General features: G+C 44.5%; 2 protein-coding genes across 7 annotated transcripts in view; both read left to right on the top strand.

Moving 5' to 3' along the window:
* The window catches only part of Tpm3 (tropomyosin 3), a 29,312-nt gene extending 27,353 nt beyond the window's left edge, over positions 1 to 1,959 (top strand). For 4 of the 5 annotated variants that reach the window (XM_021196828.2, XM_021196832.2, XM_021196836.1 and 1 more), the window contains one exon: positions 611 to 1,644. In XM_021196828.2, coding sequence (XP_021052487.1) covers positions 611 to 693 — 83 coding nt within the window. In that variant the 3' untranslated portion in view covers positions 694 to 1,644. Of the gene's footprint in view, positions 1 to 610 lie in introns of all 5 variants that reach the window. The other variant, XM_021196834.1, reaches the window with a different exon arrangement.
* A 3,313-nt stretch (positions 1,960 to 5,272) lies between these two features.
* Positions 5,273 to 17,004, top strand: part of Nup210l (nucleoporin 210 like) — a 108,638-nt gene continuing 96,906 nt past the window's right edge. The window contains exons 1-3 of one of the 2 annotated variants that reach the window (XM_021196630.1): positions 5,273 to 5,498; positions 6,662 to 6,798; positions 16,552 to 16,683. In XM_021196630.1, the coding sequence (XP_021052289.1) occupies positions 5,308 to 5,498; positions 6,662 to 6,798; positions 16,552 to 16,683 (460 nt within the window). In that variant the 5' untranslated portion in view covers positions 5,273 to 5,307. The remainder of the gene's footprint in view (positions 5,499 to 6,661; positions 6,799 to 16,551; positions 16,684 to 17,004) is intronic. The other variant, XM_029538124.1, reaches the window with a different exon arrangement.

Genomic DNA, 17,004 nt, shown 5'->3' on the forward strand with positions numbered 1-17,004 from the left:
TGGTTTACTTGCTAAGCAGGTTAATGCTTGGTGTCCTACCACCGGCTTTCTTCCTGATAGTTTTCCTTCTTGCTGCTTTTGTGTTTAATTGTAAGTCATTCTCCCGGTCAGCTCTTGATAACTCTGCTAAAATCTCAGTGGGGCTTTACTGACAATGCATCTGGGTCGTATTTATTCTTCTTGACTTAAACCTGAGTACTCCTGTCCCCTACACTCTGAAGAAAGTACCTACTGTAGGAGGATCCTGTGCCTTTTACTTGAGATTTTGATCTTTGTCCTTGTCGGCAGTGGCCACACTACTGTGGCATTTCAAATAGGTATTGACCTGTGAACAGACCCGGTGGGTGGGTGCCTGCCTGGTGCTTTCAGCCGGATCCTTTTGGGACCAAAAGCTGAATAATGTCTTTTGGTTGCCTGTGGGAGGGAGATGAAATGGCAGATAAGCCCAGCTCCCTCCCCGGGGCAGGAGAGAATCTCTTTGGCTTCAGTAGGCAAGCCAGAGACCCCACAGAGCCCAGGGGTGCAGCAGCTGCCCTCTGTACCCTGGAGCAAGTCTCAGAATGGGGAGGGCTTGAACCTTTGTGTAACTTCTCTTCTTTATTCCCACTAGATAAACTGAAGTGCACCAAAGAGGAGCATCTCTGTACACAAAGGATGCTGGACCAGACCCTGCTGGACCTGAACGAGATGTAGACCTCCCCCATCCTTGCCCCGCAGCTGCTCCTCCCTCTGACCTGACTCCGCTGGAGGCCAGCCTCCTGAAGCTGACCTTGACACTGAGGGCTGATCTTTTTAACTGAAGGCTGCTTTCCCTCCTGCCACCCCCTCTACCCCTCTTGTCTTTTTCACAAAACTGTATCAGCCTCTTCCCAGAGTTCCAGCTGGAGGGGCTGAACACCTTTGGGAACAATATTTAAGGGAATGTGAGCACAACGCAGTGTCTTCAATGCAGTTGTGATATGCACATTGTGATTACTTTTTGTCTTAGCAACCATTTTTAACATTCCAAGCACTTCTGCCGCTTGGAGCAGCACATTTTAGCCTAATGGATACTGTCTCGCCATGGAGGAGAAACCCAGGATTGGGCCTGCCTTCCTGAGAGCCAGCAGAGCCCAGGCAGGCTCCACTGTGGGAGACCTCAGTGCTCTGCACCAAGTCTTAGCCAAACAACAGGGGAATTCTAGGAAGTTAACCAAAAACAAAAAACTGTTCCGGGCTGTGAAGGTTTTCAGCTTTGGTTTCTTTGAACAACTTTACACTTATTTTTATTTTGTACTTTTTCCATCAGATGTGACCAAATAAGACATTGAGACGTCTGAGACAGCCCCACCTCCCAGGGCCTCATGCATGTTAGGCAAGCGTGCTACCGTTCAGCCCCAGCCCTGAGCCCAAACTTGTCGCAGCTCTATCCCTTTCCTAACTGCTCAAAGGTGGATCATGCCGCCCTTTAGTGTTGTGGTGACCTCTTAGAGGTCACCTGCCCCCAAGGGAGTCAGAAAGGAAAATTATGTTTGTGCCACTGATTTAGCCACATGAGCATCATCTCATCGCCCTTTCCTGAAGCTGCGGTCTCTAAAGTGCCATCTCATTGTGCTTTGTATCAGTCAGCGCTGGAGAAATCTTGAATAGCTTATGTGTAAAAAAGGAAAAAAAAAACTTTTTAAATTTTATATTATTTTGAAATTTGTTTTTGGGGGATTGGGTTAGCTTGGCCAAGCCATTGGCTGTGAGGATTCTTTGCAGTCTGTGGCCTAGTGGTGTACTGATCTTTCAAGTGTCCCCACCCAATTGCCATGTTCAGGTGGTTTCTTCTCTGCCTGTTAGGTGGGCCCTGCAGATTCCTGGCTTGTTTGTGCTCTCCTCCGACCGGGGAGAGAGAGCCCCCCACCCCCGTAGTGCGACTGTTTTGATACTGAATATTGACAAGTGACATTTTGAAATAAAGAACCAGTCCCTCCATGATCAGACCTATTTGACTTTATTAAATGAAGTGTACTTTCTCCACAGGGCTATACAGACCCTGTTGACAGTCTTTGTGGTGACAGTAGACAGACAACATAGAAGACTTAACATAGAGCACACAAAAATAACATGGGTTCAGAATCTGGCTGTGGGGTTTAGGAGGTAGCACCCTTGGTAAAGTGGTCACCCAAGCACGAAGACTGAGTTAGGGTTCCAGCACCCATATAAAGACTAAGCACAGCACCCGTCTGTAGTCCCAGCCCACTAGACTAGACAGGAGCATCCCTCGGGCTTACCCACCAGCCAGTTAGCCACTCAGTAAACTTCAGTTCAGACCTTCAAACGCTTGGGCATGGCATACACTTCGAGTCCCAGCACTCAGAGGCAAGCTGATCTCGAGTCTGAGGCCAGCCTGGTGTATGTAGTGAGTTTCAGGACAGCCAGGGCTACACAGAGAAACCATATCTTGGAGAAAAAAGGGACCTGTCTCCAAAAATTATGGAGTCCTTGGGGATTGGGAACACCTGCTTCTGCTGGGGCCAGCACTGGCTTTGTCCCCAATGATTCCATCTGCTCACAGATGCAGTAGGATTTTTATTTTTTAATGAGACAGGGTCTCTCTATGCCAGGCTATCATAACTCACTAGACAAACTGCCCTCAAAGTCAAAAGAGCTCTAGATGCCTCTGCTGCTTCCCAAGTGCTGGGATTAAAGGCTCTGTGTGTGTGCGTGTGTGCGTGTGTGTGTGTGTGCCCGTGTGTGTGTATACACCTCTACACCTGGTGCAAAAATGAATTTTTTTTAATTTTTTAGATTAGCATTTGAGGGAAGTATATAGGGTTGGTTTCTGTCTTCTACACAAGCTCTTTTACTTTCATTTTCTGATTTGAGATAGTTTAAGTGCGAAGCTCTGGCTAGCCTGGTACCTAGTGTAAGCTGGGCTGTCCTCAAACTCGGATTCACCTGTTTGCTTTCCAAGTTCTGCGATTAAAGGGACAGGCTGCCATGTGTAGCTTTACTGTTTTGGTTTGTTTTTTTAAAGATCTGTTTATTTCATGTATGTGAGTACACTGTCACTGTCTTCAGACACACCAGAAGAGGGCACTGGGTCCCCATTACAGATGGCTGTGAACTACTATGTGGTTACTGGAAATTGAACTCAAGACCTCTGCAAGAGCAATCAGTGCTCTTAACCGCTGAGCCTTCTCTCCAGCCTCCATGTATAGCTTTAAAATATTTCTCTTATAAACATTATTACTGCTGGGCGTGGTGGCGCACGCCTTTAATCCCAGCACTCGGGAGGCAGAAGCAGGTGGATTTCTGAGTTCGATGCCAGCCTGGTCTATGGAGTGAGTTCCAGGACAGCCAGGGCTATACAGAGAAACCCTGTCTCAAAAAAACAAAAAAAAAAAAAACAAAACAAAAAAAAAAAACATTATTACTGGGTTTTTTTGTTTTGTTTTGTTTTGTTTTTGAGACAGTTTCTCCATGTAGTCCTGGCTGTCTTGGAACTCATTACATAGACCTGGCAGCTTGCCTTTGCATACTGAGTGCTGGAATTAAAAGGTGTGCACCCACACACACACACACCCAGCACTTAAATTCCCGGGTGTGAAGGCTGATTGCTGTAGTTCCAGCAAGGGTGGGGCCACCAGGGCCAAGATGGGATTACTACAAAGTTGAGGCCATTCTGGGCTGCATAATAAATTCCAGATCAGCCTGGACTATAAACTGAAACAGCCTCTAATCAAGTAGCCGGTGAGATGGCTCAGTGGTTCAAGGCACCTGCCGGCCAAGCCTAACGATCTGAGTTTGATCCCCAGGGTCTACACAGTGAAAAGACTGATTCTTGCTGATCAGCTTCTGATGGCTACACTCATGCTGTGGCATGCAGGAGGCAAAGTGAAGACAGATCACATGATCTAACACTGAAGTACACACTCCATGGGCTTATTAGTCTCCTTAAGACTTTTTTTTTTTTTTTTTTTTTTGATTTTCGAGACAGGGTTTCTCTGTGTAGCCCTGGCTGTCCTGGAACTCACTCTGTAGACCAGGCTGGCCTCGAACTCAAAAATCCTCCTGCCTCTGCCTCCCAAGTACTGGGATTAAAGGCGTGCGCCACTGAATATTTTTTTGAGTACTTGGAGAAAACAGGGTTTTTTTAGATTTGTTTATGCTCTGTGTGGGGAGGAGATTTCATGGGGGCCAGAGGAAGACATCGGGTGACTGCCTCAATCAGTTTTCTCTCCTCGGGGTGGGGGTGGGGGTGTCTCATTGAGTTTAGTGTTCAGATTCAGCTACATTGGCTGACACTCAAGCCCCTTCTGTATTTGCCTCCCCAGTGTGCTGGGATGAGGGGCATGCTGCGCCCTCTTTTTATGGGGGTGCTGGGAACTCCAGTCACCCTTGTATGACAAGCACTTCTCTGGACACCAGTGAACTGAACGAAGAGAGTTATTTTTTAGACGAGGCTTCTTCTGCCTCAGCCTCCTGATGACTGAGATTATGGGTGTGTGGTACTACACCCCGGCAAGAAAACAAGTGCTCCCGGGGAGTCTTTTGCTGAGTCAGGTTGTATGAGACAATGGCTTTTCAAGTTGCTTCTGGGGCTGCAGTCTGGTGTTTCCTGCACTGTGGCCTTGAAGCAGGACATAAGTCTGATTCCCAGTAAAACTAACATACTTGTCTTGACAAAGGGCAGCTAGAGACTGGAATTTTTTTTTTTTTTTTCCCATTTAGAACCCTAGACTAATGCTGACTGGAAATTACTTTTATCTTTTTTATGAGACAGGGTATCTGTGTGTAGCCATGGCTGTTCTGAAACGCAACTCTGTAGACCAGGCTGACCTCAAACTCAGAGATGGCCTATCTCTGCCTCCCAAGTGCTGGGATAAAAGGTGTGAGCTATCACACTTGGTTGGAAATTACTTCAGTAGTTAAAATTAAATAACTTGTTTCTTGTATTTAATAGTGGAGGTTGAACCCAGACCTTTGTATACACGAGCCATAAGTTTTGTCCTAGTTTCTCCTATTTTATTGAAAAATAAAAATAGAGTCAAATAATAGACAACAATATGAGGAGTTGAGATGGGGAAGCTGTTTGGGTTTTTAGACCTTTCTGTCTGGTTCTTTGCTAGTAAAATCTACCCGCGAATATTTAGTAAAGTGGCTCTTTGGGTCTCTGCTCGAAATTTCTATAAAGCAGCTTTTTGGTGCACTTAAGAAGTACCCACAATTCCTAGCAAGAAAGGCACCCCACCCCCCGCTGACATTGTGGCTGCTGATTGGTTGGTGTTGGTGCTGGCCACCTGTAGTTGAGTGGGAAGCTGAGACCAGGCGGTCGCCATGATTGCCTTTGGGGCTCCTCGACCCCGAAGCTTCGGGCTCCTTTTCTCCTTGACTCCACACCACTTCTTCCTGTTTTTAATTGGGACCCTGGCCAACAAACTCAATGTGCCTCAAGTGTTACTACCTTTCAGCCGGGAGCCAGGCCGGGTGCCCTTCTTGCTGGAGGCTCAGCGGGGCTGCTACATCTGGTGAGCGAGCGGGGTGCAGAGATCTCGACACCACAGTGAAGAGGAAAAGGATTACAGGAATCTGATGTGGTCCCACCGTGTGGAGGGGCCTGTTTGTGGCATCCTTGGGTGGGATATAATACGTTGTGAAGCTTTTTAAGGAAAAAAACAAAAACCAAAAACCACCACCAACAACAACAAAAAACAAAACAAAACTAGGATGGGAGTCTGCCTCCCTGTTGAGACGCAACTGTTGGCATAGGCAAGCCCCGAGTCAGACAGACACTGCTGGCATTCATTTCCCCCAATTAGAAGGATTTATAATGGAAACGGAATCAGGTGAAGTGAGAGCCACGTTAGCAGACCCTGACAAAAACCACCAGAGTAATACGACATGATTCATCACTCATGGAGATGCGATATGAGAGTCCCCCTGTCCAGGAGATTCAGTTGAAGTGGGAAGATGGGTAGTCTGCTCTGGGATAACGACTATAAACTTCTCGAGTATAAGAGAACCCAGTGGCGGGTGACCTGGTTACCGTGAACTGTAAGGGAATTTAACCAAAGAAAGCCCTTAGATACCAGAACATTTATTCTAAGTGAAAGAGATTTCCCCTTCCTGTAACTTTGCAGATCGGAGGATTGGATGCGCTTGCTAGCCAGCCCTCTACTTAGGAACTACATCCCTAGCCCCTTTCCTACCTTCTATGAAACACTGAGGTTTTTATTCCTGAGTACAAGAACTTCAACACTCATGAAATATAAGGATCTTAGTCTTGTGGGCAGCCCAGTGTGATGTTCATCATTCAGGATTTGTTCTAGTATTGAGAACTTTCCATCTGTCCAAGATGCTAATGATTATTATTATTATTATTTTTTTTTTTTTTGGTTTTTCAAGACAGGGTTTCTCTGNNTAGCCCTGGCTGTCCTGGAACTCACTTTGTAGACCAGGCTGGCCTCGAACTCAGAAATCTGCCTGCCTCTGCCTCCCGAGTGCTGGGATTAAAGGCATGTGCCACCACGCCCGGCTCCAGTTTTAATTCTTGTGTCATCTAACAGTAGTTCTGTAGATCGTCCTCAGGCATATCTGCTGGTATGTAACATGGGAGAACTATAGACTCTTCTTGCCTGTGTTGGCTGAACAGTCTATTTATTTCATGCTCTAAACCATGTTGTCTTGGCAGGCATTCCACTCATCACGATGCAGTTACCATTCAGCCTTTATATGAAAATGGCACTTCATGTTCCCAAAGGGCTGTTCTTGTTGCTGAATCCACCCAACCGATACGCCTCAGCAGCATCATTCTTGCTCGAGAAGTGGGTATGTTATGGGATTTGACTCATTGGTTTCTGTGGCCATTGTTCCTTGACACAGAGTCTCACTATGTAGCCATGACTTTCCTAGAATTCACTATGTAGAACAGGCAGGCCTCTCCCACTGGAGTGTTAGGATTAACAGTGTGTATCACCATAACCAGGCATTAATTTGCAGTTTTGAGACAGGGTCTTCCTAGCACTAGTATACACTATTTAACCCAGGTTGGCCTTGAACTCACAGACATGCTGGGTGCTGAGATTAAAGATGTGCATCACCGTGCCTGAAAAGAAATTGCCATGTTAAAAGCAAACATGATATAACACTTTTGAGTCAGAAAATATTTTGTATAAATGATTAACACAAATGGTTTTAGCTTCAAGTGTTAAGAACTTTGTTAAAAAAAAAAAAGATTTCTGATATAAATTATAATTCTGTGGACCAGTGAGATGGCTCACTGGGTAAAGGTGCTTGCTGCCAAGCTTGACAATCTGAGGTAGAAGAACTAAATCCCATGTACTGTGATGTATGTACCTGTGCATACACACACACACACACACACACACACACACACACACTGAATAAACCTTCAATTTTTTTTTTTTTTTTTTGGTTTTTTGAGACAGGGTTTCTCTGTATAGCCCTGGCTGTCCTGGAGCTCACTTTGTAGACCAGGCTGGCCTCNAACTCAGAAATCNGCCTGCCTCTGCCTCCNNAGTGCTGGGATTAAAGNNGTGNNCCACCATGCCTGGCCATATACCTTCAAAACTTAATGCCATAATTTTGCCATCCTATTTATCTTTTGTTTTATTTTGAGTGTTTGATTATTTCTGAGACAGATCTCATTTAAAGTAGACCAGCCAGCTTTCTCCCAAACTCAGAAACCCATCTGCTCTGCCTCCCAGTGACTGGGATTAAAGACCTGTACTACCATGCTTAACCTAAAAACACTTTCTGTTACATTCATTAGTGTGTGGAGAGGCAGTGTGTACTCATGTGGGGTTAGAGGACGATGTTTAGGGGTTGGTTTTTGTCCCTACTGTGGGGGTCCCCAGAACTGAACGCAGATACTCAGGTTTGGGGTGGGGCAGCCGCTTTTACTTGCTCCTCTCAGGATCCTCTAATTGTGCTGTGTGTGTGTGCACGCGCGTGTGCGTGTGTGTGCGTGCGCATGTGTGTGTATGCATGTGTGTGTATGTGCGTGTGTGTGCATGTGCGTGTGTGTATACGTGTGTGTATGTGCGTGTGTGCATATGTGTGTGTGCATGTGTGTGGGGGGGTTGTATTTTTGTTTTTTGTTTTAATTTTTATTTTTGAGACAGGGTCTCACTGTGTAGCCATGGCTAGCCTTAAACTTCCAGTGTAGATCAGGTTGGCCGCAAATTCACAAAGATTTTCCTGCGTCTGCCTCCCAAGTGCTAGGATTGAAGGCATGCACTGTTAAACCTGGGTTTTTAGTTGTTTGTTTCTTTGATTTTAATTTTTGTTTTATTTATTCATTTGTTTATTTTTGAGACAGGATCTCTCTTTCTTTCTTTAAAGATTTATTTATTTCATGTATGTGAGTACACTGTCACTGTCCAGAGACACAAGAAGAAGGCATCAGATCCCATTATAGATGGTTGTGAGCCACCATGTGGTTGCTGGGAATTGAACTCAGGTCCTCTGGAAGAGCAAAAAGCAGTCAGTGCTCTTAACCTCTGAGCCGTCTCTCCAGCCTGAGACAGGGTCTCTTAATGTAGGCTGCCCTTGAAATTCTGGTGATCCTCCTGCCTCAGCTTTTAAGTGTCAAGATTATATACTGCATAGTGTGTGTGTGTGTGTGTGTGTGTGTGTGTGTGTGTGTGTGTATTGTACACATGCTCATGCGGAGGCCAGCCCTTAGCTTCTGGTGTCTTTTTCAGATGCTCTTCCTCTAATTTTGGGGGCAGGGTCTCACCTTGAATCTGGAGCTCCTTGTTTAGGATAGGCTGCCTGGCGAGTGAACCCCTAGGATCTGCTTATCTTCACCCCCCTAGCCCTAGGGTTACAGAGGTGTGCCACACCAGGCCTGGTTTTCATGTGTATTCTGGGGATCCAAACTCAGTCTTCATGTTTGTGAGGCAAACATTTTGCTCACTGAGCCATCTCAGTAGATGGTCTCCCATAGCACAGGCTGTCTTGGAACTCACTGTATAGTTGAAGCTGGCTTTGAAGTCTTCATTGTTTTGCTTTCACTTTCTGGATGCTGAAGATTCAGGAGTGTACCACACAACTGACATCTCAATAACTTTTGACATTTAAAGTGTGTTGGGAAGCCAGGCTTAGTGGTGTGGCCTGTACCCCAGCTACTTGGGAATTAGAGGCTGGAAGATCATGGATTCAAGGGCAGTCTAGGCTATTCAGTCTTTTTTATGGGCGGCGTGTGGGGGGGGGGGGAACAGGACTATTCAGTCTTAAAATTAAAAAGAGAGTTAGGGGTATAGGTTAGTGGTAAAGAACTAGCATGTGCGAGGCCCAGCACTACAAGTATATACATAGTGTTGGTCAGGCATCCCTCAGTTTGGGTTTATCTGATGGTTCTCCTGGTTAGCTTGGTTAGTTTTGGGGGAAGTGGAAGTGAAGAGTCTTTGCTTTGCATTGTGCACCAAAGTGTGTAATGTCAGTGGCAGTGTTAGCATTTGATCCAGACGGTGTCTGTGAAGTTCCTATTTCCGCCTTCCTTTAGACTAGTCATGAAAAGGGACCACTGAATCCAGCCCTGTAGGCCACAGAGAAAGACCTAAGCTTCACCATGGAGGGAGAATTGTCAAAGAGTTTGCGATCATGTATTAAGTACCACAGAAGCTAGTAAATATTTGGGAAAGATACTTTGATATATCCTGACACTCCTTAAAGTTTTGCCCACTAATGTTAACACATATCCATGAGTTTTAAAGAAAGATTTTATTTATTTATTTATTTATTTTTTGGTTTTTCGAGACAGGGTTTCTCTGTGTAACCCTGGCTGTCCTAGAACTCACTTTGTAGACCAGGCTGGCCTCGAACTCAGAAATCCACCTGCCTTTGCCTCCCGAGTGCTGGGATTAAAGGCGTGCGCCACCACGCCCGGCCGATTTTATTTATTTTTATGTCTGTTAGTTTCAATGAGAAGAGCATCCATGGGGTCATGTATTGGAATACTTGGTCCTCAGTTGGTGGAAATTTTTGGGAAGGATTAAGAGGTGTGACCTTGTTGGAGGACATGTGTCACTGGGGGGCTTTGTCTAAGTTAGGGTTTCCATTGCTGAGAAGATGCACCATGACCAAGGCAACTCTTGTAAAGATCAACATTTAATTGGGGCTGGTTCAGAGGTTTAGTCCATTAACATTACGTCAGGAAGCATGGCAGTATCCAGGCAGACACGGTGCTGGAGAGGGAGCCAAGAGTTCAAAATCTTGATCCAAAAGCAGCCAGGAAATTGTCACCCAGGCAGCTCAAAGCCCTGCCCCACAGTGACACACCTTCTCCAACAAGGCCACACCTATTTCAACAAGGCCACACCTCCTAATAGTGCCACTCCCTGGGCCAAACATAATCAAACCACCACAGGCTTTGAGTCTCAAAAGACTTGCCATTCCCAGTATGACTTTCTCTCTTCCTCCTACTTTTGGATCAAGTTGTGAGCACTCAGCTGTTCTTGCCTCCATGCCTTTGTTTCCCCATCATGGAGTCTAACCCTCTAAAACTGTAAGCCCAGTGAATGCTTTCTTTTCTAAGGTGCCTTGGTCATAGTGTTGTTACAGCAATAGAAAAATAACTAAGGGGCTGGAGAGATGGCGCAGTGGTTAAGAGCATTGACTACTCTTCCAGAGGTCCTGATTTCAATTCCCAGCAACCACATGGTGGCTCACAACTGTGTGTAATGGGATCCAATGCTCTCTTCAGGTGGGTCTGAAGAGAGCAGCAGTGCACTTGAATACATAAAATAAAAACATCTTTAAAAAAAAAAAGAAAAATAACTAAGTGTTTATGAGTGCTTTGCCTGAATGTATGTAAGTATACCACACTCACCCATGGTGTCCATGAAGGTTAAATGCAGGCATTGGATCCCTAGAACTTTAATTACAAATAGCTGTGAGCCACCACGTGGGTCCTGGAAACTGAATCTGGGTTGTCTGCAAGAGCAGCAACTGTCCTTAACTGCTGAAGCATCTTGTTAGATCAGTGGTTTTTCAACTTGTGGGTTGTAATCCCTTTGGGGTTGAATGAACCTTTCAAAGGTGTCTCCTAAGACCACTGGAAAACACAGATATTTACATTACAGTTCAAAACAGTATCAAAATTACAGTTATGAAGTAGCAACAAAAATAATTTTCTGGTTGAGGGTCACAGCATGAGGAACTATATTAAAGGGCTGCAGCATTAGCACGGTTGAGAACCACTGCTATAGATGGACATGTTTGTTTGTTTTAGTTGGTTCATCTGTTTTTGAAGCAGGGTAATTTCACTGTGTAGCCTAGACCAACCTGGAACTTGTAGCAAACCTTCTACCTCTCTCTCCCAAATGATGGGATTCCAGGTGTGTATCACCGCACTTGACCTCCATGCATCTCACTGCTATGATGTTCAGATGAATATCTTCTCTTTTCCTCATTTCTTCTATGTTTAGTAACTAGTATTGTGAATGAAAGATGTCTTCCATCTTACAAATAATGGCTTCCCATTGAATAACTTATGCAGTCCTGGACTCTGTAAAAGTAACTTATTCGCCTGATGTAATTGCTGTCTCAGAGGCTCACTGACTCTGTCTGCTAACCTAGGGCTAGTCCTGGAAACTCTGTACAATCTAGTCTAGGGCTAAAATGTTTTCAGCCTCTGAGACTTGCTACTGAATAAGCTCACTCATTTTAGCTCTTTCTGAACTCTGGCTGGCTGGTTAACTCAGCTGTTCTGGCTCAAATCCCTCCCCCAGCTGACTGATTCAAACTGGCATTTCTTNTGTCGCTGGGATTACATAAAGCGACCCACAACACCTGGGTGTAGACTACAGCCCTGTGTACGTGTCATTACACAAAGCCACGAATGGGCCATTGTGTGTGTGTGAGCATGGAGGCACCGCAGTGGATCCACAGGACAAGATGAGAAGCCTAAATCAGATACTTTTTTTTTTTTTTTTTGGTTTTTCGTGATAGTGTTTCTCTGTGTAGCCCTGGCTGTCCTGGAACTCACTCTGTAGGCCAGGCTGGCCTTGAACTCAGAAATCTACCTGCCTCTGCCTCCTGAGTGCTGGGATTAAAGGCGTGCGCCACCACGCCCAGCTCATCTCTCACTTCTGACTGAATTGCTCTGCTTGACCTCAAACTCTGCAGTCTGTTCTAAGCTTCTGGTTCTTTTTCATTCTGTCTTCATCTGTGCCTAGTTTATTCTCTGTCTCTGAAAACTTCCCTAGTAAAACTGCCTCCTCTTAAGTGACTTCTCTTCCCTCGCTGTTCTTGTGACAGTCGGGCATATCCTATCTCTGACCCATCCTGTCAGATCTTCCTCTGATTTCTCTTTTGTCTGCCTCCCAATTAGACGTCATTTTTAAACATGGGTGCTTCCTTCTACAAACTAACTTTATTACGTTCATTGTTTAGGATTAAAAGTGTGTACTAGGGGCCTGGAGAGATGGCTTACCAGTTAAGAACACTGACTAATCTTCCAGAGGTCCTGAGTTCAATTCCTAGCAACTACATGGTGACTCACAACTATCTGTAATGAAACCCGACACCCTCTGCTGGTCTCTCTTCGGAAAGCAACCGGGTACTTTCATAAAACAAATAAATAACTCTACAAAAAAAAAGTTTGTACTAAGGGCATGTCTGTATTCCAGCCAGAGTAGCCATATTGCTCTATTAAAATCCCTCTACAGGACTCTGCTATTTCAGGACAGAAGTTATAATCCATTCTGTGTGTCCTGGTTAGCTTTAACGGTCAGCTTGACAGCCTAGAGTCACATGAGGAGAGAATCTCAGTTGAAAAATTGCCTATTAGAATATTAGATTGTCTTGTCTGTGGGGACTGTCTTGGTTGTTAATCGCTGTATGAGTGTCCAGCCCACTGTGGGCATCATCATTCCCTGGGCAAATGGTCCTGGCCTGTATATGAGCCTGCAGGTGAGCCAACAGTCAATGTTCCTCCATGACTTTCCATGACTTCTGGTTCAAATTTCTACTTTCAATGATGGACTATAGTTTATAAGTTGGAAAAAGGTTTTTCTGCCCTTTAATTGCTTTGATCTTGGTGCTTGTCAGAGCAATAAAAAGAAAAATAGAGTAGTTTGGTAATTCATATCTTCTATTTATGGTATCCTTCAGGTTGGCTCCTGTGTCCTTTGGGTAGGCCCTTATTTTTGGCATTTTTTACAGTACTCCCTTACTTTTTATTTTGTTTTATTTTTTTTTAAATAAGGTCTCATGTAGCTTAGTCTTGTCTCTGATTCACTGTATAGCTAAGCATTACTTTAAACTTCCGATCCTTTTGCCTCCACCTCCGCAATTCTGGGGTTACAAATATGTACCACCCTCCTGTGTTTATATAGTTCTGGGGTTCAAGCCCAGGACCTCCTCTATGGTAGTCAAAAACACTCCACCAACTAAGCTCTGTCCTGGTACAGTACTTCTTGCTTTTGAGCTCTAGAGTTATATTTAGAAAGCAAGATCTAGATACTAGTGTGCTTGTTGCTAAGGGAGTGTCCTCGTTTCTCTTAGCAGGCAGAGCTAAGAAAGAAACATGCACATGCCAGTCTGTGTCTTCACACATCTCTACATTTATTTCTGTGTCTAGCTGCATATATATATATATATATATATATATATATATATATATATATATGCATACATACATATGAACTCACAGTCATAGCTTTAACTCTAACGTGGGCTCATTCTATTCTAGACTTCTTTTCTTGGCTCTCAGAAAGGCAGATGTGGGTTGGTAAGATAGCTCGGTGGGTAAAGGCACTTGTCACTAAACCTGATGACCCAAGTTGTTTGATCTCTGGAACCTAGGTAAAGGTGGAAGGAGTGAACAGAGCCACAAAATTGTCAGCTAACATACTAACATCCACATGCCTGCCATGGCATGTATGCATGCGCACACACACACACACACACACACACAGTGAGCGAGGGGGGGGAGAGAGAGAGAGAGAGAGAGACTGACTTTCATTATCTATAATGTATTCTCTTGTTTTTTCAACCGTAATATACATAAAAAGCAGTTTCAGGGATGAAGAGGTGACTCAGAGGCTAAAGCACTGGCTGCTCTTTCAGAGGACCACGACTCGATGTCCAGCACCTACAGGGTGTTTCTTTCTTTCTATCTTTTTTTTTCCTAAAGATTTATTCATCATTATAAATAAGTACACTATAGCTGTATTTAGACACCCCAGAAGAGGGCATCAGATCTCCTTTCGGGTGGTTGTGAACCACCATGTGGTTGCTGGGATTTGAACTCAGGACCTTCAGAAGGGTAGTCATTGCTCTTACCGCTGAGCCATCTCACCATCCCCCACAGGGTGTTTCAAAACCTTCTGTAACTCCAGTTCCATGAGATCTTTGCCAGCTTCAGGTCCTAAAGAACAGTGCAAACACATGGTACACAGGTAAAACACCCTTGTAAATAAAACATTTTTTAAAGCAGTTTCAGGCCAGGAATGGTGGCACACGCCTTTAATCCCAGCACTCGGGATGCAGAGGCAGGCAGATCTCTGAATTCGAGGCCAGCCTGGTCTACAGAGTGAGTTCCAGGACAGCCAGGACTGCACAGAGAAATTCTGTCTCAATAAACAAACACAAACAACCCTCTCCGCACAAAAAAACTGAAAAAAGTACTTTTAGGATGATTACTTCAAACGCTTTTTGCACTGAGATATTAGTATATTACCAGATCTGCCTGTTTCTGTCTCCCTGGGTGCTGGGGTCAAGTTCAGTTCTTAATGTCTCGTGAAGAGAAAGATACTGTTTCCTGAAATAAAAATGTATTACTAGGTATGGCATCACAGGGTGCAGAAGCAAGACTGTGTCTCAAACACCTAACACCATTCAGAGCATCCGTTTGAGTTCCTAGCCTGCCAGAGCTACACAGTGAACAAAGCAACTAAACACAAAACAGCTAATCAGAGTCAAAGAAAAACAAACAAACAAACAAACAAACAGATAACCAAACAAACAGAAAAGCCAATCCAGACAGCCTGTCAGATGGCTCAGTGGGTAAAGGTGCTTTCTGTCAGCTTGAATTTTGTCTCTTGGCATCCACATGAGGAAAGGAAAAAAAAAATCACTCCTTCCAGTTATCCTCTGACATCCACGCACAGGTTAGAAGCCCATTAATACAATTTTCATATAGCTAGCTGGGCGTGGTGGCTCACACCTTTAATCCCAGCACTCGGGAGGCAGAGGCAGGCGGATTTCTGAGTTCGAGGCCAGCCTGGTCTACAAAGTGAGTTCCAGGGCAGCCAGGGCTATACAGAGAAACCCTGTCTTGAAAAACAAAAAACAGGGCTGGAGAGATGGCTCAGCGGTTAAGAGCACTGACTGCTCTTCCGAAGGTACTGAGTTCAAATCCCAGCAACCATATGGTGGCTCACAACCATCTGTAATAAGATCTGACTCCCTCTTATGGAGTGTCTGAAGGCAGCTACAGTGTACTTACATACAATAAATAAATAAATCTAAAACAAAAACAAACAAACAAAACACAACAAAAAATTCCATACAGCTGCTACCATTTTTCTTTTCTAAATAAATAATTTGGAAAAAATGTCTATTAAACTCATTTTATAAAAGATAAAAAATATTGATACTTAAAACAACAAGGAATAAAGTAAATCCTTGGAAAGTAACACACAGTTCTGGGTTTTGTTTTGTGTGTGTGTGAGGGGTTGGGGGAGAGGGAGAGGGAAAGGGAGACAGAGATGGAGATGGAGATGGAGATGGAGATGGAGATGGAGATGGAGACAGAGACGGAGACAGGGTCTTTTTCTATAGCAACCCAGGCTGGCTGACTAAGCAGCAGTCTTTCTTCCTACCTTGGTTTCAATTATGCCAGGATTACAGGTGTTTGCCTCTGCTGCCACCAGCTTAGTCTTGCAGGCAGTTTTGCATTGGTTGGGAACTTGGCCTACAAGAACTGTCATCATATAATTCTGCTAGGGAATCAGGGATGTGCCCAACACAGATAACCATCTCTCCAGCCCCAGAACCAACTCTTAAAGCTCCTCTTTGACCTTGACAATACAAGAGCACCAGCTGTTCTTTGAGAGGACTCTTTTTCCCAGCATCCACTTGGCAGTTCCCAACCACCTATAACCCTAGATGCAGGGAATCCAATGCACCTTCTGGCCTTTTCAGGCACTGCACGAACATAGAGCCATCTCAGGAAGCAGGGGTTTCTTCTGTTTCTGAGACAGAGCTTCTCTACAAAGCTCCAGCTGCAGACTTTTCTTTTCTTTTCTTGCTTTTTTTTTTTTAAGATTTATTTATTTATTTATTTATTTATTTATTATGAGTACACTAGCTGTTTCCAGACACACCAGAAGAGGGCATCAGATCCTATTACAGATGGTTGTGAGCCACCATGTTGTTGCTGGGAATTGAACTCAGGACCTCTGGAAGAGCAGTCAGTGCTCGTAACCTCTGAGCCATCTCTCCAGCCCCGACTTTTGTTTTTTATAACCTCTAAACTCTTGAGCATTTTTGACATTTAATAGATTGGTGCCTGTTTACTTAAAAAGGCAGCTTTTTGCTCCTTTACAGTGACGGACCATGAGCTACGCTGTGATGTTAAGGTCGATGTGATAGACAACATTGAAATTGTATCTCGAACCCGGGAGCTGTATGTGGACGATGCACCGCTGGAGCTTATGGTGAGGGCCCTGGATTCTAAAGGTAAGGGACTGGAGGCGACTTGAGTAAGCAGTGCCTGACATTGAGTGTTGTTCCTTCACATTGAATGTTCAGAAACAGGAACTGTGTGATGGTAATAGACCTTAAATGTGACTTGTGTTCTTCTCATTTGGGGCTCATGTACGGAGCAGGTTGGCAATGCAGAATATCATTCATTGTACTGTTAGGGTCCAAAAATGGAGGAAGGAAGACCCCAGACTCCAGTGATACACGAAGGCAAAGAGCATTTACTCTGCAGAAATTATCAGCATGCAGGGGTCAAGCAAAATGGCAACGACTAAAAAAAAAAAAAAAAAAAAAAAA

The sequence above is a fragment of the Mus pahari genome, chromosome 4, assembly GCF_900095145.1.
Source record: "Mus pahari chromosome 4, PAHARI_EIJ_v1.1, whole genome shotgun sequence".
Taxonomy (NCBI): Eukaryota; Metazoa; Chordata; class Mammalia; order Rodentia; family Muridae; genus Mus; species Mus pahari.